This window comes from Lolium perenne, chromosome 2 (genome assembly GCF_019359855.2).
Source record: "Lolium perenne isolate Kyuss_39 chromosome 2, Kyuss_2.0, whole genome shotgun sequence".
NCBI lineage: Eukaryota > Viridiplantae > Streptophyta > Magnoliopsida > Poales > Poaceae > Lolium > Lolium perenne.
Genome location: NC_067245.2, coordinates 315,993,522 through 316,018,511, shown reverse-complemented (window position 1 = coordinate 316,018,511; position 24,990 = coordinate 315,993,522). Strand labels below are relative to the sequence as shown.

At 47.6% G+C, this 24,990-nt stretch overlaps 1 protein-coding gene, 1 non-coding gene and 1 pseudogene across 2 annotated transcripts; 2 read left to right on the top strand and 1 right to left on the bottom strand.

Annotated features, from left to right (window-relative positions):
* Nucleotides 1-8,667: 8,667 nt before the first annotated feature.
* Nucleotides 8,668-9,579, top strand: LOC127329562 (uncharacterized). Its single transcript, XM_051356062.1, has one exon. The coding sequence runs from the start codon at nucleotides 8,668-8,670 to the stop codon at nucleotides 9,577-9,579; it is 912 nt and encodes a 303-aa protein (XP_051212022.1).
* A 120-nt stretch (nucleotides 9,580-9,699) lies between these two features.
* On the bottom strand, nucleotides 9,700-17,215 carry LOC127336751 (uncharacterized). The gene is made up of 7 exons (XR_011751235.1): nucleotides 17,092-17,215; nucleotides 16,418-16,424; nucleotides 15,615-15,926; nucleotides 11,567-12,390; nucleotides 11,133-11,409; nucleotides 10,399-10,544; nucleotides 9,700-10,134 (listed from the first exon to the last, which is right to left on the bottom strand). It is a non-coding gene; the product is annotated as an uncharacterized protein (transcript).
* Nucleotides 17,216-21,533: 4,318 nt separating this feature from the next.
* Nucleotides 21,534-24,569, top strand: LOC127329563 (beta-fructofuranosidase, insoluble isoenzyme 7-like; annotated as a pseudogene).
* Nucleotides 24,570-24,990: the final 421 nt, after the last annotated feature.

Genomic DNA, 24,990 nt, shown 5'->3' with positions numbered 1-24,990 from the left:
ATGATGGTCTGGAAAGAGTTGTTTTCTACCTCAGCAGAAGGATGTTGGATGCAGAAACTAGGTACCCTGAGATTGAGAAGTTGTGCCTCTGCCTGTTTTTTACCTGCACCAAGCTTCGCTACATCTTTCTGTCAGCGGAGATCGTCATCATCTGCAAATCAGATGTCATCAAGCATATGCTGTCGGCTCCTGTGTTGAAAGGCCGACTCGGGAAGTGGATGTTTGCACTATCTGAATTTGATCTCCGGTATCAACCTGCGAAAGCAGTCAAAGGACAGGCGTTGGCCGATCTTATTGCTGAACGAATCAACACGGATGTAGCAGCACTATCTGTGCGTGCATGGGCCATGTTTTTCGATGGATCGGCTTGCGATGATGGTTGCGGTATCGGCATTCTACTCGTGTCGCCCCGGGGGGCAACATATTCCTTCTCCATCAGGTTACCTACCCCTTGCACCAACAATGTCGCTGAGTATGAGGCAATACGTAAGGGAATGGAGCTGCTTTTGGAGATTGGGGCAGAAGCAGTGGAACTTTTTGGAGACTCAAAATTGGTAATTTCCCAGCTCACGGAAGAATACAAATGCGAGAGCGATACACTCTTCCCATTATGGATGCAATGCCGTGAGCTGATGGCACAGTTTAGGTACATAAACTTCAGTTGGATCCCGAGGTCGCACAACACAGAGGCCAACGATCTCGCACAGATGGCCTCAGGCTACAAGGAGATAGCAGGTGGAGCCGATGTTCAGGTACAGTCCTTGGAGCCAGATGACTGGAGAGCCGATATCTTCAATTACTTGAAAGATTCGGCTCGGGGGGCACCTAAACGGATAAGGTACAAGGCCATGAAATATGTGCTTATAGGAGATGACATGTTCTACAGGACTTTAGAAGGGTTACTTCTCAAATGCCTGGGACCAGCCGAGTCAAATCGGCTCTTGCACGAACTACACGAAGGTGCCTGTGGAACTCACCAGTCGGCTCATAAGATGAAATGGTTGATCAGGCGATCGGGGTTTTATTGGCCCACCATGCTCGAGGATTGTTTCAAGTACTATAAGGGGTGTCAAGCGTGTCAGATGTTCGGGAAAATTCAGATGGTACCCGCATCAGCAATGAACCCTATCATCAAGCCTTGGCCGTTTCGAGGTTGGGGCATGGATATGATCGGCAAAATCCATCCTGCATCGAGCAAAGGCCACGAATGGATTTTGGCCATTACAGATTACTTCACTAAATGGGTGGAGGCCGTCCCTATGAAGAAGGTAAAATCGGAAGATGTTATCAATTTTGTGAAAGAGCATGTCATTCATAGATTTGGGATTCCCCAAACCATTACGACCGATGGAGGTTCGGTCTTTATTTCTAAAGAGTTCAGAAAGTTCTGTGATGACATGGGAATTAAGTTGATCCGATCATCTCCATACTATGCTCAAGCTAATGGGCAAGCTGAAGCGTCCAACCAGAGCCTCATCAAGCTGATTAAGAGAAAAGTTGACGAGCACCCTAGACGTTGGCATGAAGTATTGTCAGAGGCTTTGTGGGCTTATCGCATGTCATGTCATGGAGCTATAAAGACTTCGCCATATCAGTTGGTCTATGGGCAGGAAGCCGTATTGCCTTGGGAAATTACGGCTGGATCGAGACGTGTCACATTTCAGAATGATCTAACAGCTGAAGAATATGCAGCCCTGATGAGTGATACTATTGAGGATGCAACGGAACTCAGACTTTGGTCGCTGGAAAAGATTAAAGAGAACAAAGCCAAGGTAGCTCGCGCATACAATAAGAAGGTGAGACCAAAGGAGTTTCAGGTTGGTGATCTAGTATGGGAAGCTGTGTTGCCGTTAGGGACTAAGGATAAAACATATGGTAAATGGTCTCCTAATTGGCACGGTCCGTACAGAGTCGACCAAGTTTTGAAGGGTAATGCATACATGCTTGAGGAGCTGAGCGGCGTAAAGTTCCCAGTGGCTGTCAATGGTCAGCATCTCAAGAAATATTTCCCAAGCATGTGGGATGACGGACAGTGAGATATGGAGGCCGATGTATAAAATCGGCCGGTAAAAAAAAATTTTTTTTTTAAGTCATAGCCGATGCACAGACATCGACTTCAGACTAAAAAGCCGATGTGCAACCATCGACTTTAGAGGAACAAGCGCAAACGAGCAGTTAGCAGATTGTTTGAGATTTAAGGTCTGCATGGTCGCGAATTGGGCCTGTTCGAACGAAGATTACAGAATAGGCCACTGAATCGGCGATTTGGTCTGAATCGCGTTTTATGGGAAAGGCCGATGCGCTGCCATCGGCTCTTTGCGCATTAACTTACTTTGACAATCGGCCAAATTGATATGGGAGCAAAATCGACATAAGAACATTTTCTTCAGTTATAGAAGGGATTTCTTACAGAGAAAGAGCCAGTTGCTCAAGGGGGGAAGAACAAAAGGAAGGTCTATTGACCAATCTACTGCTACTACTAGTCCTATACTAGTAGATGCTACTCTATGGGCCGTCGCTGCCCTCGTCGTCGCCGTCGAAGCTTTCGTCGGCGCTGCGGCCGGCGGGCTCCTCGTCGCTGCTGCTGTAGCCCTTGGCAGGGGCTCCGTACTCCTCCTCGTCATCGTCATCATCATCGTCGTCGTCCGATCCGGCGCGGAGGCGCTTCGCCGGCGGGTAGTCCTCGAGGGAGTCGTCGTCGTCTTCCTCATCTTCCTCCTCATCGGAGGAGGAGAAGCTCGCCCAGGAGAAGAGGTCGTCCTCGCTTGCCGCCTCCAGTTCTCCGACGACGAGGAACCGGAGGTCCGCCTCCCCGTCGGTCAGGGGCAGTTCGTCGTCTGACCCAGTGAAGTCCCACTCTTTATTGTCCCAATGCTCGGGAGCTTCCTTCTCGTACGCCGCCATCCAGTCCCATTCCGGCGTAGGCGCGCGGGAGGAGGAGGAGGAAGACTGGAAGGAGAGATCCGATAAAGCGGAGGAGGAGGAGGAGGAAGACATTGCTACAGAGGAGTACGGAGCAGGGGGATGAAGAGGCGAATTGTTCGGCGCGGTTAAATAAAGGGATATAGTGGAGGTTTAATGTTACCGCAGTTTCCGAGGAAGTGGTGCTCAAAAAACTGTCGAATCATGCAGAGAAGTTGAGAAGGCAAGGCATCATGATGAAAGGATACTGCGACGGTTCTGCTCTGCGACGCGTGACCCGGCAGAAGGAAAAAAAAACAGAGTGGTTTTGGAATTATCATTGCCAAAACCAGGGGGGCATGTGTTATCACCAGATTTTAACCACGCCAGGAGGTGGGCCTTGATTGAGATGGGCTTGGAGATTATGCGCGGGAAATATTCATGAATCGGCCTCGTACAAGGGTTTGGGCTAGATTGCCCGTGTATCTGTAGATTATAGTAGGTTACATGTCGGTTAGAATTAAAAGATAGAGTTTAGCTCGTACACGGTTGGGATTATTCCCAAGTTAGAGAGTCTACGGACTATAAATATGTATCTAGGGTTATTGGGAAAGGAGGACAATCACGTTCACAACAAACACAATCTAGGCGCATCGCCACCCCTTGTTTCGAGGGTTTTCTTCCGGGTAAGCGCCATACTGCCCAGATCGCATCGTGCGATCTGGGCAGTATCAGTTTATTCGTTGTTTTGTGTTGCTCGTACTGAAGCCTTGTTGATGGCGAGCAACACCGTTATCATGGATATGTTGGGGTTAGCATTAATTCATATGTTTTGCTTAAGTTCTGCTTTCCCTACATATCTAGCTGCCTTTGCGCCTATCCTAGGTGTAAAGGCAGCACCCTGCTTGGTCTTTATTTAGTAGATTCGATCTGTTATAGTGTTCCTTGTTCTTCAAGGATTAGTTTGATATCCGCATGATCAGGCCCTGCAAACGGTTTGGATGATCCAGCAGTGCGTAAGGTAGGGTTTGCTGATCCTAGAGAAGATGTTCCGAGAATCGACTCTATGTTGGTTTTTAGGCCTATTCTAGGGTTAGTTTTCTGTTATCTTTCGCATTTGCTAGGCCCAATTACGTGTAGGATGTTCCAGTTATGTGGTGAAAACCCTAGACCGTCGTAGGTCGATTTAGCTTGATTCTGATTAAAGCAGGACCCCCATGTTATCGTAGATTAATATGGAACATGGGACAATCGGCTCCTTGAGCCGATTCACAGGGAAACCTGAGAGCCGATCGAGGCTCGAATTTAATGTTTACGTGTCTACCATGCAGGAGAATAATCGAAGCAATCCATCACCTTCCTGACCAGGTATAGGTCAGGTGGCACGCCCTCGCAACAGCCAGGACGTGTGCCGGAGTTTTTGCGGGCCGTCGCCCGAGGGACCAGGGCCCACAAGCAGTCCTGGGAGCCTCCCGGCTCTTCGTGTTGCTCGTCGCTGCTCGCCGGTGGGTTTTGGCAGGCAACACCACCTTGTCCCAAAGGACTGAGGCTGAAACCTTGACTATGCCCTCGGCCTGTTTGAGGAGCTTTACTCGCGTCGCTTCCAGAGCTTCCGGATCCGCAGCCATATCTGGTGTGATTGGTGTCGTCGGAACCTCCGGTGGTTGAACGTGCTCCCCGTTTTCTCCGGCTACCTTCATGAGCTCGTCTGCAGGCATCCCCTCGTAGAACTTTAGGCTCTGGCCTCGCGATGGCTCCGGCGTCTCACGGGTACGAACCCGCGGCGGTGCCTCCGGCTGGGATGGGGCTGGGATGTCCGCGCCGGTGGGGGTCTTTTGGGAATCAGCATCCTCGTCGTCTTCTCCTCCGGTTATGGTCGCAAAGACCTGCTTTGGCGGAGATGACTCGCCGCCAGCATCTCCTGCGTCCCCCAATGCTTTGCAAAACGCCTCGTAGGAGTCTGCAGTTGAAGCGTCATCGGAGAGCGGGCTGAGGCTGCCGAGAATTGATTCATCATTGTCTCCGGCACCCTCCTGGTGCTCGGAGTCGTTATTGTTATTGTTGTCACCGGCATCTTCTGCTTGCACGGGTCCAGCGTCTTCCTCTGGAGGGGCAGATCCGGGCTTGTGCGCAAGGAAGTGCACAAAGTGACATCTTTGCTTCTCTAACACCTGGGAGACCCAGGCGGATCTGCATTGGTCTTCCACCGTAGTTTCTTGCTCAGGGGCGGATTGGGTGGGCTTTGAATTTTCCAGATCTAAGGCGGAATCTTCCTTAGGAAGTTCCTGCATCTCAGATCGGATCTTTGCGACTGCGTCCAGCTCAAAGACGGTTGCGTCTGCGTTACTTACCAGTGCGTTCCCATCGGAATCGACGGTCTCGCCGATGAAGATGTGTATCCCACCGATCGGGATGATGGAGAGCTTGACGGGATCGGTCCTAGCCGGAATCCAGCACTCGTCCTGAGGGACGATCAGAAACTTGCCGGCATACAAGACGCGCCCCACGGTGATGGTGTCGCCGATGCCTCCGAAGGTAGAACCCTCCCGGTTCCGCCCTCCAGACGCCGCTGGCCCCACGGTGGGCGCCAACTGTCGTTGCCTATTCGACAGTACCCTGGAGGAGGGATCCTCACAGAGGGGGAAAGAAGTAGGGGCCATTGGGCGGAGAGTCCTCGGGACGGTGGTACGCGATTTACCCAGCTTCGGATCACGCTGCACGATGGCAGGGCCTACTGCTGCTTATCTGGATTATCTGGGCGCTTTCGCGTTATTACAAAGAGTTGTGGTCGTGCCTCTAGGGCTCCCAGGATCCGGCTTATAAAGACGCCCGGATCCAGGGTTTCTACGGAGAGTCCTAGCCGGAATACAAGATGCCTAACTACGGAATATACATTGCCGTGCACGTCAAGAATCCAGCTAGATCTAGCTTGCCGTCATGGGCCTCCATGGATCCGACTACTTGCATAGGTAGGTTTGGATCCGGCTCCTGTTCCTGGGCTGGACTTCCTCCATCTTCTATCAACAACAACTGGGCCGCCCAGTGGGCCATGGAGGAGTGTGGCCTTTCGGACATGGGTTTCTCTGGCGCAAAGTTCACGTGGTGCAATCGTCAGGATGCCCAGTCAAACGTGCGGGTTCGCCTCTACCAGGCAATGTGCAATAGCCTATTCGCGACTCGCTTTGCAAACTGCTTTGTGGAGAATGTCATCACGACATCGTCGGACCACTACGCCGTAGCTCTTGCCTTTGAGAAACAAACTGGCCTGCCTCACTGTATGCCGGTGCAGGTGCCCTTCCGCTACGAGGCTATGTGGTGTAGGGCGGAGGACTATGGTACCACCGTGGAACAAGCCTGGGCTGCCAAATCCTTGGGTGCTAACCCAATCCACACGACATGGGAAGCAATGAACCATATGGCATGCTCCTTGCAGAAGTGGAGTAAGGCCTCCTATGGGGCGGTTCGCCGCAATATCCAGAGATTGGGAAGGAGTCTCAAAGTGATGCGCCAGTCAGCCATTTGTCAGGAGGTTCTGGAGAAAGAAAGGGACCTGGAGAGACAGCTATGTGAGCTCTTCGAGAGGGAAGAGATTGTGGCCAGGCAAAGGTCAAGGGTGGAATGGCTGAAGGAGGGCGATCGCAACACGGCCTTCTTCCATGCTCGTGCTTCAGCCAGGAAAAAGAACAACCGCATTGACTCCCTGGTTCGTGATGATGGCTCAAAGTGTGATGATCCAGAGGGCATCAAGGGGATGGTTCATCAGTTCTATGAGCAGCTCTTCACTGCCTGAGGTGATTCCTTCGATGGAGGAGGTGCTGGAGGCTATAACAGCTAAGGTAAATGACCATATGAATGAGCAGCTGTGTTCCCCTTACTCTGATGAGGAGATACGCGTTGCCCTGTTCCAGATGGGAACTACCAAGGCCCCGGGGCCTGATGGGTTCCCTGCTCTCTTCTACCAGAAGCACTGGGACCTGATCAAGAAGGAAATCTGTGATGCGGTGAGGGGTTTTCTTAATGGAGTTGCTATTCCTGATGGCTTCTGCGACTCCATTGTGGTCCTGATCCCTAAAGTCTCGCGGGCCAAGCATCTGTCTAAATTTAGACCCATTAGCCTGTGCAATGTGCTTTACAAGCTTGCATCTAAAGTCCTTGCTAACAGGCTCAAGAACCTTCTGCCGGAGATTATCTCGGAGTACCAAAGTGCCTTCATTCCCGGTAGGTTGATCACTGACAGTGTACTCATTGCTTACGAGTGCATCCACACGGTCAGACGCCAGCATAACAAAAGCCCTTTCTTCGCTCTGAAGCTTGATATGATGAAGGCCTACGACCGCATTGAGTGGGAATACTTGCATGGATGTTTGTCTAAACTGGGCTTCTCGGATATCTGGATCCAGTCTGTCATGAGATGTGTGACAACGGCCAGATATGTTGTCAAGGTGAATGGGGAGTTAACCTCTCCTGTGGTTCCCTCACGCGGTATCCGTCAAGGGGATCCTATTAGCCCCTATCTATTTCTTCTTTGCACTGAAGGGTTGTCTTGTTTACTGCAGAAAAAGGAGAGCCTTGGCAAGCTACAAGGTCTTAAAAACGGGAAGCAAGGCCCTCCTATATCCCACTTACTGTTTGCAGATGACGGCATCTTTTTCTGCCGAAGCGATGATAGGAGTGTGAGCACTCTCAAAGGGGTGCTGAGCAAGTACTGCAATGCCTAGGGGCAGAGGATCAACCTTCAGAAATCCTCTATCTTCTTCGGCAACAAATGCCTGATGACTGTGAAGGAGGCTGTTAAAGGAGCTCTGGATGTGCATAACGAGATCCTCCAGGACTCTTACCTGGGGATGCCCACCGAGATTGCCAGGGCTGCCTCCTCCTCCTTCAACTTCCTTGCGGATCGTGTATGGCGAAGCGTGTCTAATGGGGCAGATCGCCCAATGTCTCGTGCGGGGAAGGCTGTTAAACTCAAATCTGTCACCCAGGCTATTCCTAACTATGTGATGAGTTGCTTCCAAGTGCCGGTTGGGATTTGCAACAAGCTGAGGACCTCTATGGCCAATGACTGGTGGGGCCTCGAAGATGGTAAGCGCAAGCTACATTGGAGATCCTGGGATTGGTTATCTGCTCCTAAAAGCCTTGGCGGGTTGGGGTTCAGGGACTTTGTTCTATTCAACCAGGCCATGTTGGGCAAACAGTGTTGGCGTTTGTTGACTGAACCGGATTCCCTCTGTGCTCGGGTGCTGAAAAGGAAGATATTTCCCCAGCTCGGATTTCCTCTCGGCGGTGAAGCCACGTGCCTCGTCCTATACTTGGAGATCCATCTTGTTCGGCCGGGAGCTCCTAGTGAAGGGTATTCGCTGGGGTGTTGGGAATGGAGAGAGCATCAACGTCCTCAACGACAATTGGATACCGGGCTTATCTCCCGGGACTTTCAAAACTGTGGAAGAGCTGCCAGCCGATACAAAGGTGTGCTTCTTTCTCAACAATGGAACCAACACGTGGAATATGGAAAGGGTGAACTCCTTCTTCACGGCAGAGATGGCTGCAGTCATTCTGCAGATTCCCGTCAGCCGCCATGGCGGTAAAGACTTCCTCTCATGGCCTGCTGACAAGTTCGGCACTTACTCGGTGCGGTCGGCCTATAACCTGGCAAGAACTGGTTCCTTCTTTGCCAAGCGCTGTGCCAAGGCACGTGGGGACTCCTCCGATTCTGCTGCCCAGAACAAGTACTGGAAGGCGATCTAGGCCATCAAATGCCCTGAGAAGATGAAGTTTGTCATTTGGAGGATGGTCCACGATTGTCTTCCAACCGGGGTACAGCTGCGGAAACGTAGTATACCGGCTGAGGACAATTGTGTCTTCTGTGGCCGTTCGGAGGGGGTAGAACATATACTTTTGTTCTGCCCTTTTGCAAGAGCAATCTGGGATGCAGTCAAGGCCAAGGTGCAAATCAAACTCTCCCTCAATTCCTTCTCCAATTTGAAGCTGTGGGTGTTTGCTTTTCTCGAAAAAGCCTCCGCTATTCAAACTACAGCCTTTGCTGTCACGTGTTGGCAGATCTGGGAGGCCAGGAATGATGCCAGGAATGGCCGTGTTTGTCTCCAACCAGCTCGGCTGGCCTGCAACATTATGGTTTATGTTGACAGCATCGTCAAGTTCTGCCACAAGTCGTCGCCGTCTAAAAGGTGTGTTTCTCCTTCCAAACCTTCCTGGAGTCCACCACCGATCGGCACTGTTTGTGTAAACGTCGATGCTGCTGTCTTCAAGGCGGAGAACCTGGATGGCTGGGGTGCAGTGATCCGTGATCATCATGGCGCCGTCAAGCTTGCCGGCCATGGGTCCGTGCAGGGCGGTGCGAGCCCTGAGGCCGCTGAAGCTTTCGCGGTGCGTCAGGCGCTGGAGATCGCTCGGGAGAGAGGTTTCGAGAAGATCATCCTGGCTTCAGATTGCCAAGCCCTTATTCTGAAGATTCAAGCTACGAAGCTGGATGGTTCGATGGTTGGCGATATCAAGTGGCTGGCATCGGGCTTTCTATCTTGTTCCTTTATGTATGTTAGTCGTTTGTGTAATGTCGCGGCTCATAAACTTGCTCGCTCTAAGGAGCCCTCTGTCTGTAAGTTGTACCTTGATGAGATCCCAGACTTTGTTAGGGATGAACTAGTTTCTGATGTTCTGTAATCAATAAAGAGCCGTGATTCTCAAAAAAAAAAGCACTAATCATAATGAAGCATCAGAAGCAATGATCCTAATCCGGTACCAACAAATAAACCGCATAGATTCAATTACTGGTGGCTGCTGAAGAATGTGGTTACATATGAATTCTCAAATCATCAGCCATTTTCCAAACATGAATTCTCAAATAACGTAGCAGTTATTTACCATGAAAATACTTATTGGGATAATCCCGATCTTCTGATCTTTGACATTTACATAAGCAGCCTTAAACTCTAATCTGTTAATCGCCAACAGGGCTACAGTCTAAATGATAGCATAGTGGATTTGAAATCGGAGCACTGCAACTGCATTTGAAATCGGAGCACTGGAACTGCATTTGAACATGAGAACATGATAGCGAGCATCACCTTTGATAATTCTTCGAATGACAATATTAAAGGTCAGAGGAAGAATAGAGAGCTCAGCGAGAAGTCTCCCGCACCAGATGCCACAACACTGATCATAAACCTCTCTAAAAATGTGCCTAGAAGAAGTCCGACTGATTACTGATGATAGACCCTACAAGAAATGGTAGCAAGGAGATTTCTAGTAAAAAAATCAGTAGCAAAGCTTACTTTACATAAAAACAAATTCAGCTTTAATATATCCATTACCAACTACCGCCGTCAAGAAAGAGCAGAAGCTCTCATATAGAGAAGGAACAGTCCATACATAGTATTTATGGCAGACTACCAAAGATAATATTATTTCCAGAACAACTTTGTGATCTAATAAAGGTTAGAAGATAATAAGTTAACTAGTGAAATGGGAAACGTAAATAACCTGAGAAAGTGGCAACAAAATAAAAACTGGTTCTCCACAGGCATTGAGAGGTATAATCTTCATAATCTTCTTTCCACGTATGTCCTTGTTTACAGAACATCTGTTCAGGACATCGACAGTGTAATCATTATCCTCAGGCTTTATGTCTGTAAGAAGAAAAACCAGAAGTCAGCAGAGAAAAGTAGCACCAAACAACTTCCAGTATTTCCTCCCTCTTAAATGTAATGAAGTGATGACCTTAAACACCAGCCTTAGAATCACACACGTAACCTAGCGACTTCGGGAATTAAACCAAGAGAGGGTGGGGATAAAAGCAACATGCCTGCATTATAGTTCATGTGGAATAAAACAACATTAAGCTCCCTATAGACAGTCTTGTCAGAAACAGATAAATAATCTATTTATCTTTTGATCAATCTAACTCCGAAGAGACAAGGTTTTCCAGTCATTACTTCGCTTTACATATGCACTTGGATGCAACCACAGCTGACCAAAGCTCATTCACATGTTCAGGGCCATATGAAAAATATGAGCAACCAACTGATCACAAAGTACGACAATTTTGTTGAAGTGGTTCGTGAGCTTGCACATCTTCTGCTTGTGACTAATATTCCGTGGAAGATCCATCCACAAATGTTTCAACTACGACAAATATTGCAGAATACCACTGCCAAACAACTTAAAAGAACCTGGTGAACAGAATAGAAAAAATAACGAAGAGGAGTAATATGTACCTTCAGCATTGGTTTTCACCTTTTCAAAGTTTATTGTAATTCCCCACGTGACATTTTCGTCAATAGAGAAGGTGGGTTGGTCATCTGTACTGTATTGGACACGAACAAGCCTTCCAGATTGCAAGAAAGGCAGAACATATTTTGGCAAAAGTACAATATCACGGACATCCCTCTTTAAAGTTTTGTACTGCTGTAGTAGATCATAATAATCCTTCATATTCTCCTCATTTTCAAAAATCATGGAACTTCTCTCCTTTTCTAGTTCCCACAATAGCTTCTGCACAAAATATAAACAAAGGATGTCAGGAGAAGTTCCTTCCAGGATATAATGCTTTAGTAGCAGAGGTTTTTAGGCATAGGCTCAACATCTTGAGTAAGAGTAAGCTCGCGCTGGCCTCGGTGGGACTCGCAGCCTGCACATAACCAGAGAATACCTTTTCTTCGCCAACGCACTTCAACTGCTCCCCCATGAGAAGAATCTTTGCTAGAGTCGGGTCCAATGGGAACTCCACCATCTTCCAACCTATTTCTGTAAGGCCACCAACATTGTTCAAGGCACCTAATACCCAGAGCTGGTACATGGAGTTGAGGATATTCTCCTGTGGGGGTGGGTCCATAAAGTCAAAATCAAGCAAGTTTTCGACGAGAGATTTCAGTAACAGAACCACATTTCCCAGGTTAGTCCTTTGAATCTCTGGCACAGGGTTAGGGAGCATCTCATTCTGGTAAGCTGACTCTGTGAACAGTCTGTAGCATGTGCCAGGACCAGTTCTCCCTGCACGTTCTGCACGCTGGTCTGCAGCTGCTCGACTACACGGAAAAACCTGAAGAGCATCCATGCCCATCCGTGGATTGTAGACCTTCATCTTTCCGTACCCGGTATCAATGACATACTACTGTGAGGGATGTCTCAGAAATATTGGTAGCAACAATGCATTTACGAGTGCCCTCTTCTGCCTTCTGAAATAACTTGGCCTGCAAGTCAGCCAGCAATTGCGAGTAGATTGGCAAGATGGAAAGCTGTGGTACAGTCTTGGTGGACGATGATATTAGCTGCTCCATGCGCTCAGAAAGAGCATAGCAGGTAGCCTCGATTTCTTCCTGGCTTTTCATAAAGATGAGGATGTCACCAGGGCCACTCGTTATGTGGATTGTCATGGCCTGCTTCACGGCTGCTTCCACATAATCTTCCCAAAGTGTTTTGATGAACAAGATATTAACTGGAAATGTCCTGCCTGGAATGTTAAATACAGCTACACTGCAAACAAGGGGAAGAATTAGAGGGATTCAGTCCATCTGCTGTTAGAGAAACCTACCTTCGAAGGGATTAAGCTTTAGATTGTAACAATGACAGTAGCCTTTGTTCCTTTACTTCACCCATAGCTTTCATTATACTTCAGATTCTAGTTTGCAAGCCGAAAATTCCATGAGCACCGATAGAGAGAAGAAAGTAAAAATAACTGGACTAACAATATGCAGGCAGATTGTACCTGAGCTAGAAAAAAAAATGGCTAGACACGTATAACTGATAGATGCACAGTAGTTACTAAAATTGTATTCATTGTGCAATATTTCTCATAGAATGGCCGCAAATGCTATTCTTGCACACCACTGACAGATGTTGCTCCCCCACCCAGACTCTTGCTCACACCCAAAGGCAGCAACTTACACCACTCTAGACAACCGATACACCCTGAGGAAGAAATTGGACTAACTGATGGAATTAAACATCAACACAACCTGAAGTTGCCAGTCAGGATAGATTCTCAACTTCCAAACTGGACACTAATAAACAAAGTCAGTATCATCACTACCACACCAACACTGAAACCATTTCAACCAGCTAGATACTTCAATTCTCTAAGATACCTAGCAAGACAAAATGACACTAGTAGCCACTCGCCACCAGTTCTATTAGATACATAGCATGTTTGTTTTCTTGAAATATTTATCACCTATATATGTGGTAAACATCACAGTTTTCAATCCAGAAATAAATATGAAAGGATCAAGGTTCTCTATGAACTAAATACTGCAACTACCAAGAAAAAGTAAGGCATTAATACATGTAGATATCATTTGTGTCTGTGCATAGTGCTTCCTCTAATCAAGCTTGAGCTGATACTTACAAAGCAGAATGCAAAAACAGGAGGCAGGATTAACCACTGGAAGAAAATAGCAGGATTAGCTACTTGAAGAAAATAGCAGGAACAACAATCCCATTGTCTTAAATTATAAGCCGAAGCATGTCCAACCATAGAATGATCTCTAATCAAAGATCAATACAACACAATACCAACACAATACTTGGTATTGGCAACATAATAAAAGCAAGTTCATGCCATTAACACAAAAACTTCAATTACCAGAAATATAACAGCAGGGCCTCTAATAATAAACTAGGTGGCCAGAGCATAAGTACAGCCATGGTATCACAAACCACATTGGAGCCAGAGATCAAAGGGGTATACCAGTAACTCACTGGAGATGTTTTAGCCGATTACGAGCGTCATGGTTGCGGCATGGTCAACTGACCGAGATAGTCGAAGCCGGGTTATTAGAGAAGAAATCTAAGAGATACAAAAAAAATCTCGGCACTCTGCTAAAAGACTCTTAGATCCTAAAACAGATCTATTGTAATTCTGCTTAGAACTAAATGTACTCAAAGGAGGAAAAAGTGCATCAATACTAAACACTTGTAGGTAAACCACATGCAAAGGAAAGACAGCTGCTTAGGAAATCTATATCTATATCTATATCTATACCTACTAATAAAGGAAGTAAGGTTTCTCCCCAATTTTTTCGTCCGTTTTGGACATACCCCTGGGTTTCGTCTTTATTACGTACAGTTGCCACCGCACACCTGTTTTGCGATGGAAAAGAAAATCGCGTCGCTGGTTGCTGGGTGTCCATCGCGGGCGTTCTGTGCTGATGGGCCTTTGTCCGTCCGTTCATTTTAGCGTTGTGCGGCCCATAGGCCAGGTCTCCATGGAACGATATGTGCACTAACGGCAAACGACACTGGTTGCTTCCAACATTTAGTCCCACCCTGCTCCCTGGTATCGAGCCCGACATGTTTATATACGTTCCCATGTTGAATGGTATCAGCAAGTTGACTACGGAACCAGCAAGGACCGACTTTGGATTGAAAATATATGGTTGCCAATAGAGGAGGTATGAGGTAATTAAAACAAGAGGCTTCATAGCCTGCATGGTGCAAGTTTAAACGGAAGAGATTGTTGGATTCTGTTGTTCATTGTTGAACTGCCCTCCATGGTGCAGGATGGACATGTCAAAATGAGAGGCAGAGCGGCGGATCGCCGTCTCATCACTGCCAGCAGAATCAAAGGGAGGTGCGGTTGATTTCATTTGCTCACAATTACTCAGCACGTCACCTTGCTACCAAGCCCCCCAAAAACATGATGGCACACATAAAGATTATTTAAAAATTGATTTGCCTCTTCAAAATAAAAGAGTGACCACACGGTCATGAGTTTAAGTAGATATTGCTTCACGTAGAATTTATGGCCAGCCGCTCCCCTTGGAGTACCCTTTTTTGTGAGCTATATACTGCTCTGCGCCATGCATGAAGTTCGTACAATGTAGAAAAAATTTCACTTGAACATGTATTTTTTTCCATCGGTTTCTATCTCTATTCCTCACATAATAATCAAAGATTATCGACATTCGTTCAAGCAGCATGTTCAACTTAATTAAACTGAAAGTAGTGTTGACTATGTGGCCTCTTCCGCCGCAACGCGCGGGCGTTGTGCTAGTATAATCTCAAAAGCATGGAGAATTTATCAGAGGAAACATGATGAACAACTAAAAGGGCCAATGTCATGAGAACTACCTTGGACTGTATCGGGAAAGGTCACAACAAACAAGGCAATGACCATTCCTTATCATCCATAACAACTCACAAGGAAAAATTAACTAATACACATCATATTATAAAGAAATGGTGGCTATGTTAGAATGTTTGCCTTCCCATTTTGGGAGACATTATTAATATTGGAAACCAGCTACAGGGAATTAGGAACTTGTCCTAATCCCCAAATATTGATTAGAGGGAGAAATACTTTCATAGGCAACATTAGGGTCAAATGGATCATATAAGGGACAATTGGATGAGAGTTAGATGAGGAGAGGCTCGCCCTGCGGCTGCTTCATCCGCAAGAGGTAGCACTTGGAACATACTATCACAAACACATCGTCAGCTGGATACCTTCACAAAGCATATATAGGTGGCGAAAGTTGAAAATCTACTAGGGAAAGGACATGGAGGGACACAAAATAATTGATAATTAGTGCATGGCAATTATTCTGCAGAGTAAAGGACATGGAGGGGCACAGTTTAGATGCGCTAGTTCTACTCGAACAGGAAGATGACAATCTAGATTCTGAAGTGACACATCGAAACAGTGAGATGAATGCTGTTAGGCTGCTGCACTAGTACATACACCGATGCAGGGCACAAACCTGTCGGTGGTGATGGGATATAGGGGCGAGCAGAGCAGCCTAGCGGTGGCGAATCCAGCGTCGAAGGCGGCCGGGAGGAGCGGGACGGGTGGGAGAGCGCGGCAACAACGGCGGGGAGGAGCAACATGAGGACTTGGCGCCAAAGGCGAGGGGCAGACGGGCGGCCCGGCCACCTCGTCTGCCCAACTTCGACGAAGATGGCCGCCGCTTGTGCCGAGGTAGAGGAGGTGCGGGACGGACGGAGCGGGGTGGGTCCCACTCCCATCGTGGGATCGGTGAGTTGGCGAGGATGGGAACGGGCAAGGTAGACTACTGTATTTTCAGAGGCACATTCATAAGTAAGTGTCTTAAAAAAAAGATATCCATTTTTAGAGGCACAAAATGCAACTGCCTCTAATAAATATACCTACTACGTACTATTTTTTAGAGGCATTTCAATCAAATTCTATCTGCTGGCAGATTGATTAAAGCACTCTTCCTCTCCAAGACGCAAGTTAGACTTTGGTTAGCCAACCAACTTGGTTGGCAAGTCAGACGAAATTTACACGCATCGCATGCCTAACATGATGATTTGTTAGTAAGAGCCGTACAACTCTTTCCTGCAAACACGTATTCGATTTTTCTTAATTAGTTTCCCGGCCGTCTGAAATTCTACGAGTACCTGGAATGAATTATCGGACGTCGCCATCAGCGAACATTACAGGATTTTACGATTATGCTTATCCATCAGTAGGGATGGCACCCGAAGGGTATGGGTACGGGTAGAGCCATCCCATACCCGTCACCGCCACTTTCATTCTTACCCGTCACCTGTACCCATACCCGTCAATGGGTACAAGTTTTTTCCATACCCGTCACCCAGCAGGGTAAATGGGTACCCACGGGTAAAAATACTCGCGCTTACAACACATCAAATTGATCTAAAAAATATGACAAGAGGTGAAGCACTCGTAAATAGGGGTCTAATCCTCACTAACCTAGCATCGATTGTGAGATCGGAAAGAGCGGGGTTCAGCCTAGCAACATGAAGGCATGATTAGGGGGAAAATTGAGTAGTTTAGAATATTATGACGATCCACTTGTTAAATTTAGATGGGTACATGGGTACGCGGGTATGGGTTCTACGATCCCATACCCGTACCCACTCTACCCGATGGGTATGATATTCTTCCCATTTACAAACCCATGGGTAATACTTTGTCCCATACTCGTACTCCTATTGGATTTTTACCAGCCGGGTACACGGGTCATGGGTACCCATTGCCATCCCTATCCATCAGTGGATGGTAGGGAAAGCGAGAGGAAATCCTCGACAGGCCGGTGCTCGCCTTGTGTGGCCCGCAGGCCGCAGCGATGCGGCGATTCGGTTGGTGTGCTCGTGTCCAAGCGTTGCTTGCTCTGCATTTCGACAAATTTGACCCTTTTTTGAAAGTTCAGCACGATTTAACCTCTTTTCGAAAAATATTCAAAATCTGACCCTTTTTAGTAGCGCCTTTTCCCGGGGAGCTACCCTCTTCGCCGTAGCGCCAGCGGTACTGGCGCTGAACTTGTGCCAGCGTGGCGAGGCTGGGCCCACAATTCGCGAGCTCAACTCCATTCATAGGGACGCTACCCTTTTGAAGTTCAACTCCCTTCCGGGTGGAGCTACCCTTTTAAAGTTCAACTCCCCTCGCAGGGGCGCTACCCTTTGGAATATGTTAAGTCCCGTGGGCCGTCCCCATCCCCTCCACCTACCACTTACCCCTCACACCCCGACCTGGAAGAAGCTAGGGCGCGTCCCCATCTCTCCCCCCTCTCAAATCCTTTCCCAAAATCCCCTAGATCTGAAGATTTCTTTGGTGGATTTTGGTCTCCATCCCTCCCTTAGGTATGTTCTTTCGATCCCACCAAATTTATTCGAAAATCTTGAGTCATTAGACCCAATTTTGTGTAGTATTGGTGAAACCCTAGATCATCACAAATTTCAAAATCTGTGTGGTCTTGTGGATTTTATTTTAGTTTGATAGTTTTATTATCCTCTAGATCGGCCTATTTTGCTAGTTAGAGTTATGGTGTGTGACTATGATTTGTTGTCAATATTGGCATGTATAGTTTGAGCTTGGTATTGTTGATCTAGATGAACTTGGAATTTGAAGATTATAATTGATATACTTATTGTTTATGCATTTGTTTTTTATAACTATTTGGTAGATGGCAAAACATTGTTGTAGGCATTCTATGTTTGCTTTTTGTCTTAGAAATTTTTGCTTATCTTAGTTTGGAAAATCGTTCATAGTAACTTTAATATAAAATTGTTGTAGGTATGACGTCGTCCGATCCGAAGGAGAACCCGAGGAAGTGGAAGCACACTGCTGACCTTTGGCCATACAATTTTCCCGAAGGGACGGAACAAGCTCGTTGTTGGTGCAGTGACCTTTGTGTCTCCAAGCGATGTGATGATTGGGATGACAAACAGGGAAGGAGGTTTTGGATGTGTCCTAACTATGCACATGACAAGGCCAAGCCAAGAAACCCATACGACTACCCACCGGTATGTGCCTCCACTTGTAATTATTTTTTCTCAAGTGTTTGCCGTTAATAATATTAAGTGTGTATTTGTAGTCTCCTCCACCTCTTTGTCAATTAGTGAAGTGGATAGATTTGGAGCAATCAACTTCTCACAAGGAAGAGGTTGCATATGAGGAGGGAAGGAAGTGGAACTATATGTTTAATTTGATTCGTGAGGAGGAGCGGGAGAAAAAGATGAAGATTAGGTTTGAGAAACAACGTTTGGAGAAAGAGAAGAAGGAGCAAGAAGAGAAGGACCTCCGTGAGGCAGAACGGGAGAAAAAGAGAGAGAGGGCTCGTCGTGCAAGGGAGGATGCGGAAGCGCAAGAAGATGCAACCAAACGGAAGGGAAAATACCCACTCAGTAGATTCATGTGTTGAACTATAAATCTTTAGAATTTGTTGTTGTGAACTTGTAGGCTCAATGCCACCTATTTGATGAACTTTTGTTTGTACCGTGCACTTTAATCTTGTAAACCTTGAAGTCGGGATTTTGTTGTTATATGATTTTAAGATCGGAGAATTTATTGTTGTGAACATTATTGATTTTTAGATGTACTGAATCTTGTTGTTTTCGTCGTCATCGATGAACCTGGTTATGTATTGGACCTCTAGAACTTGTAGAACCTGTGGATTTGATGTTCTGGACTTGAAAACTGCTGTTTCTGAATTACCTGTTAAATCTTATTTGTGTTGATGCCTGAGAATTGCTGAAAAACAGAGTAAACCGTGCACGCTGGCTAACAGCAAAAAGGGTAGCGCCGCATACCAAGGCGCTACCCTTCGCGATTCCTCCCAGCCACGAATACGTCGGCCGGCTAACAGTGAAATGGCTAGCGCCCCACGTGTGGGAGCTATTCTTCGCGAAGTGTAGCGCCGCCTACCTTGGCGCTATGCTTTTCTCTGCATTTCTTCTCTGCTAATGTTAGTGTAATGACTCCCAGCAGATAACATGACTCTAAAGTTTGACATCACAGTCTCAGAATATGACTTTAAAGTTTAACATCAACTTAGTTCACGACATTACGATCCATAGTTCGACATAAACTTAGTTCACGACATTACATCGTACACAATAACATCGAAGTTTAAAGTTTAACAAAATGGAGTACGAGCCATAGTTTGGCAACCAGACAACACAGGTTCACAAATACATGAAGACTCTAAACAGATGAGCAACGAGCTTTTCCTTTCCTCTTCCTCTTAGCTTTTGCCTCCTCTTGCCTCTTTCTAGCCCATTGGGCTTCCTTCTTGATTGCTTCCTCCTGCATGACCTTCTCCCATGCCGTCTTCCACCAACCCGGCCTCTCACCTTCCTCTTCCTTCTCATCCTCCCACTTCTTTGTTGCCTTGTTGGGTTGGGACGCTGCCATATCTACACAAGATGGGAGGACAATAGTTAGTAAGGACAAACAAACAATATGTGATTACAACATGAGTACAAAATAATTAGAAAGGTGAAAGACGCATACGGAAAAGGTCCTCGTAGGTATCCCGACAACTCAAATGCATCAACTATACGTATATTACATTATAACATATGCATTTCAACAATAAAATAAGAAGATAGAATGGTGGCCAAATAGATCTAGGGCTAACCCTAACTACATCTATGTCACCAAATAGATCTAGGGCTAACCATAAACTACAAATCTTACAAAGACATCATACAAACCACCAATGGACTATACAACAACAATAGAACATAGAACATGACATCAATTTTTCTAGGGTTACCAAGATTTACCAAAATAGAACCAAAAACATGACATCAATTGGACAAAATGAAGTGGATGGGAGAGAACACCTCTTTGCATCAAGGGGAACCAAAATCCACCAAAGAAATCTTCAGATCTAGGGGATTTTGGGGAAGGATTTGAGAGGGGAGAGAGAGGGGGACGCGCCCTGGCTTCTTCCTGGTCGGGGTGTGAGGGGTAAGTGGTAGGTGGAGCGGATGGGGCGGCCCACGCGACTTAACATATTCCAAAGGGTAGCGCCACTGCGAGGGGAGTTGAACTTTAAAAGGGTAGCTCCATTCGGAAGGGAGTTGAACTTCAAAAGGGTAGCGCCCCTAGGAATGGAGTTGATCTCGCGAATTGTGGGCCCAGCCTCGCCACGCTGGCACAAGTTCAGCGCCAGTGGTGCCGGCGCTACGGCGAAGAGGGTAGCTCCCCGGAGAAAGGCGCTACTAAAAAGGGTCAGATTTTGAATATTTTTTAAAAAGAGGTCAAATCGTGCTGAACTTTCAAAAAAGGGTCAAATTTGTCGAAATCGACTTGCTTGCTTGCTTGCTCCTGATTCTGCGTGCAACTGTTGCTTGCTTCTTGTCTTTGCGTCCAAAGTGTTGCTGCCAATGTTCATTTGGTCGCTACCGTGGGTAAAGTGGCAACGTATCTACGGTAGTTCAAAAGTTTGCTGAGAAAGGACAGCTCAACTGTTTCTATCTCCTGATGATCAGTTGATTAAAGCTAGCTATACTTTTCTTCCCCGAGAAGGAAGGAAGTTATACTTTTTTTTTACGTAAATATACTTTGGTTTTCACTCAGATAGAAACGTGCTAACGAGTTTTAGTCATTTAGTCAGTCAAAAACTTTAATGCATTTGATTGACAACGTCATGTTTTACACCAGATCGACTAGTACCGTCCTTGAACTTTAAACATTTTGACCGCTCTCTGTTCAAAGTTATGTTGCCGTCTCCTAGTTAATATCTCACGACTTTTCACCAACTAAACAAGAGAAGAAATGTATCTCCCGAGAAATTTCACATATTGACTAATATCAAGGTTTTGGATACCGGTTTGAAAAAAATCTCGGAGGGGACTGAGATTTCCGGTAACCACGGTTACCGGAGATAACCGGTCAAATACCGGACGAGATTCTCAAACAAAATTTGAACTTTAAACTGAAAAATATCTAAATATTTTGAAAATAAGGTTTGGAGGAGAAGGAAGTGAAAGATTCGGACAAATGAGTCGGGGCATGGGGTTATAGTGGAGAGGGAACATGTACGGTTTAGGTTGGACTAACCAATCAGCCTAAATTCAAACCAAATTCAAATGGGCTGAGATTTTTTGGTCGATAAGTTCATTTACCGGAGGGGGCTGAGAATTCCGGTCACCGGCGGGTAACCACGGTATTTTAGCCGGTAACCAAATAATCCCTGACTAAGATGACACATCTCATGTCTAACATAACTTCTCCCTTTGCCGGTAGTGATCAAGCGTGTTGCAATTGTAACAAGCTTTATCCGGCTAGATAGAGAACACTGAGGCTGCCTGCAAAACAGAGCACTGAAACTGCAGAAATACAGAGCACTGAATGAAACAGTGGGAACTCAACTGATAAGTCATTTTTCCGTTGAATGTACAGGGCCGATGTATTACAAGGGCGTGTACCACTTCTTCTACCAGCATAACCCGTTCCGGGCCACCTGGGGCAACGGCAAGCTCTCCTGGGATCACTCCGTCTCCGTCGACCTCATAAACTGGTCCGCCCTCGAGAACGCGATGGACCCGGACTCCTCCTTCGACATCAACGGCTGCTGGTCCGGCTCCGCCACCTTCCTCGCCGACGGCACCCTGGTCATCCTCTACACCGGCATCGACGCCAACAACAACCACGTCCAGAACGTGGCCTTCCCCAAGAATGCCTCCGACCCGCTCCTCCGCGAGTGGGTGAAGCCCAGCTACAACCCCGTCATCGCGCTACCCGACGACGTCGTGCACGACAACTTCCGGGACCCTCCACGGCAGTGGCGGACGCAGGAAAAAAATTGAGGGTGGGCACACCTTAAAAAAAATTACGCTCTCCCAAGTATGATAAAAGTTTGCAAAGTAAGTAATGTATATAGCCAATAGATTATTAACATTAAAGTTCATTACATATATTGGAGCCATCTTTAACAAAGGCATCACCCAGGTAATAAATTGTGAAACCAAAAAGTTCATCCCTCCAGCCAATAAATTGTGATAACCATCTTTAACAAAGTCATCACCCCGAACCCATGATAAAAGTTTGTAGACCTCGCTTTGAACAAATAACATACAAAGGAAAAAAAAGCGGCATCCTTTATAATACTATATTTGAACCATGGGTACTTGTAAAACTAAATAGGAGTGAAGTGTCGATTTTTATCCTTAATTTTCCACTACAATCTACACACAACACAACTATCAATTGAATCTAATGCCCCTCCACTGAGTCAGTTGCACTCAGTTATGATTTTTTTTGGGCAAACAGAGAACCACATACGTGATACGGTGATAGTGTGATAGATACCAAGGTAACTGAGCTGCTGCCAGGGCCAGGCTGCCACCGCCGGACAAATGGCACTGGGCGGGTGCGGCGACCGGAGAGGCGGTCACCGGCTGAGATGGAGCGGCAAGGGGCCGTCCGCCCATCCGTCAGATCTCTAGCGAGGAGGCGACCTGAGAGACCGGTGGGGGGGGTGGTCGGGTGGGCCGGTGGAGGTCTAGAGCAGCAGAGGAACTGGGACCGAGCCGGTGAGGAGACGACCTGGGAGGCGGGGTGAATGCCAGGGATCGAAGGAGGCTGCGTCGCGGCGACCTTGGTCCTGGGAGACGGCCAGACGGGCGGTGACGACTGACGACCAGGAAAACGCGGGGTAGTAAAAAAATCTCAGATTTTGGGGTGGGCCACGGCCCACCCGGCCCACCCTGTGTGTCCGCCCATGCTCCACGGCCTGGCTCGACTGCGGCGGCCTCCGGCGCGTCGCCGTCTCCGCAGGGCTCAAGGACGGCACGGGGTCCACGCTGGTCTACCGCAGCAAGGACTTCCGGCAGTGGGAACGGAACGCCGAGCCGCTCTACTCGTCGGACAACTCCGGCATGGTGGAGTGCCCGGACCTGTTCCCCGTGGTGGGGCCCGGCGACCAGAACGGGCTCGACTACACGCCCTCGAACGGCGCGGAGGCGAGTTATGTGCTGAAGCAGAACGTGATGGTCACGCTCAGCAACTACTACGTGCTGGGGCGGTACGACGACGCCGCCGACACCTTCTCGCCGCTGGAGGCGGACAACGACTGCCGAACATGGCACCGTTTCGACTACGGTCACGTCTACGCGTCCAAGTCCTTCTATGACGCGGGCAAGAACCGGCGCGTCCTCTGGAGCTGGGCCAACGAGTCGGACCCCGAGCCCGACTACATCGCCAGGGGCTGGGCCGGCGTGCAGACGGTCCCAAGGAGGATCTGGCTTTCCGACGACAGGAAGCAGCTGCTGCAGTGGCCCATTGAGGAGATCGAGACACTGAGGAAGACACGGGTTGGGTTGCTAGGAGCGGAGATGAATGCCGGCGGCATGAACGAGATCATCGGCGTCGCTGGCACGCAGGCGGATGTGGAGGTGGTCTTCGAGGTTCCATCACTGGAGGGCGCTGAGAACATCGACCCCAACCAGCTGCTAGACCCGCAGAGGTTGTGTGGCCAGAAGGGCGCGTCCGTGCTCGGCGGCGTCGGCCCGTTCGGGCTGCTCGTCCTCGCCTCCGGCGACCTCCAGGAGCACACGTCCGTCTTCTTCAGAGTGTTTAGGCACGAGGGCAAGTACAAGGTTCTCATGTGCACCGACCTCAGAAGGTACATAAAAAACAGAGCTCTCTCAGTTCTGAACATATAGGCATGCGCGGTGACAGCAAAATCATACTCACACTAACAATCATCCTGCAAATTAACTTTGGCAGATCGACTACGAGAGCCGACGTGTACAAGCCGCCGTATGGAGGGTTCGTGGACATCGACATCGAGAAGGAGAGGAGCATATCGCTCAGGACATTGGTGAGCTCTTGGCCACAAACGCAGCATAGATTCAAATGCTTATCTGCACTGAAAAAATCGAGTGCTAACATGTGTTCTATCCTTGCTACAGGTTGACCACTCGGTGGTGGAGAGCTACGGCGGCGGCGGCCGGACGGTCATCACGGCGCGGGCGTACCCGGAGCACGTGGCCACGCCAACAGCCGCCTCTTCATGTTCAACAACGGCACCGGCGCCGTCAAGGTGTCCAAGCTCGACGCGTGGGAGTTGGCGCCGGCCAAAGTGAACCTCCCGGGCGACGGGCTCATCACCGCTGCCTCCTCGATGCACCTACGCGAAGCGTATTAGGAGGAGATTGTGATTAGTAGTTCGTTCGGTTCGGTGGATGGCCAATTATGCGGCTGATTGGATTTCCGTGGCCAAATTATGGTCTTTTGGGGGTGTATTTGGGGAATTTCTTTAGTTGTGTATGTCAAGATAGTAAGTATCTGTCAGGATAGTGTGTAAGTAGCATAAGAAAGCCCATAAGAAAGAAGAGTACTGCAAGAGTGTTTGCTGATTAACACATGTCAGCCAACAGTCCGCGTCCTGTTTATTTTTGTACAAAAGAAATAGAGAAAGTACATATGTTCTACATTTCATGCCCATCTCTCCTATTTTCATATCTCCGCCGTCTTTTTTTTGTAGTAAACACTACAACGCAGATGCTCGCTCACAAACATACATGTACACTCATCCCTATATTCACTGTTAGGTGCGCTATTTTTTTCAAGAACACAACATTAAAACCTTCACACGCACGCACCCTACCTTCACCGTCTTTCTCCCCCATCATTGGAACTTACAAAGGCACGAGAAGATCTTCATTGGACATATATATGAATATGCTTGGATAAATACCTAGTTTTAAGTTGACCGAGAAACAATCACTCGTAATTATTAGAATAATTTAGTCGGTTTGGTCGATGACTTAAACGTGCCCTACCCCACCCCACAAGGAAATTAGCTGAACAAACGGAATGAACACGAACCGGATCAAAGAAGAATTACAAGATCA

Coding starts and splice junctions, on each gene's coding strand:
- LOC127329562 (XM_051356062.1), top strand. CDS start 8,668: ATGAAGTTTGTCATTTGGAGGATGGTCCACGATTGTCTTCCAACCGGG.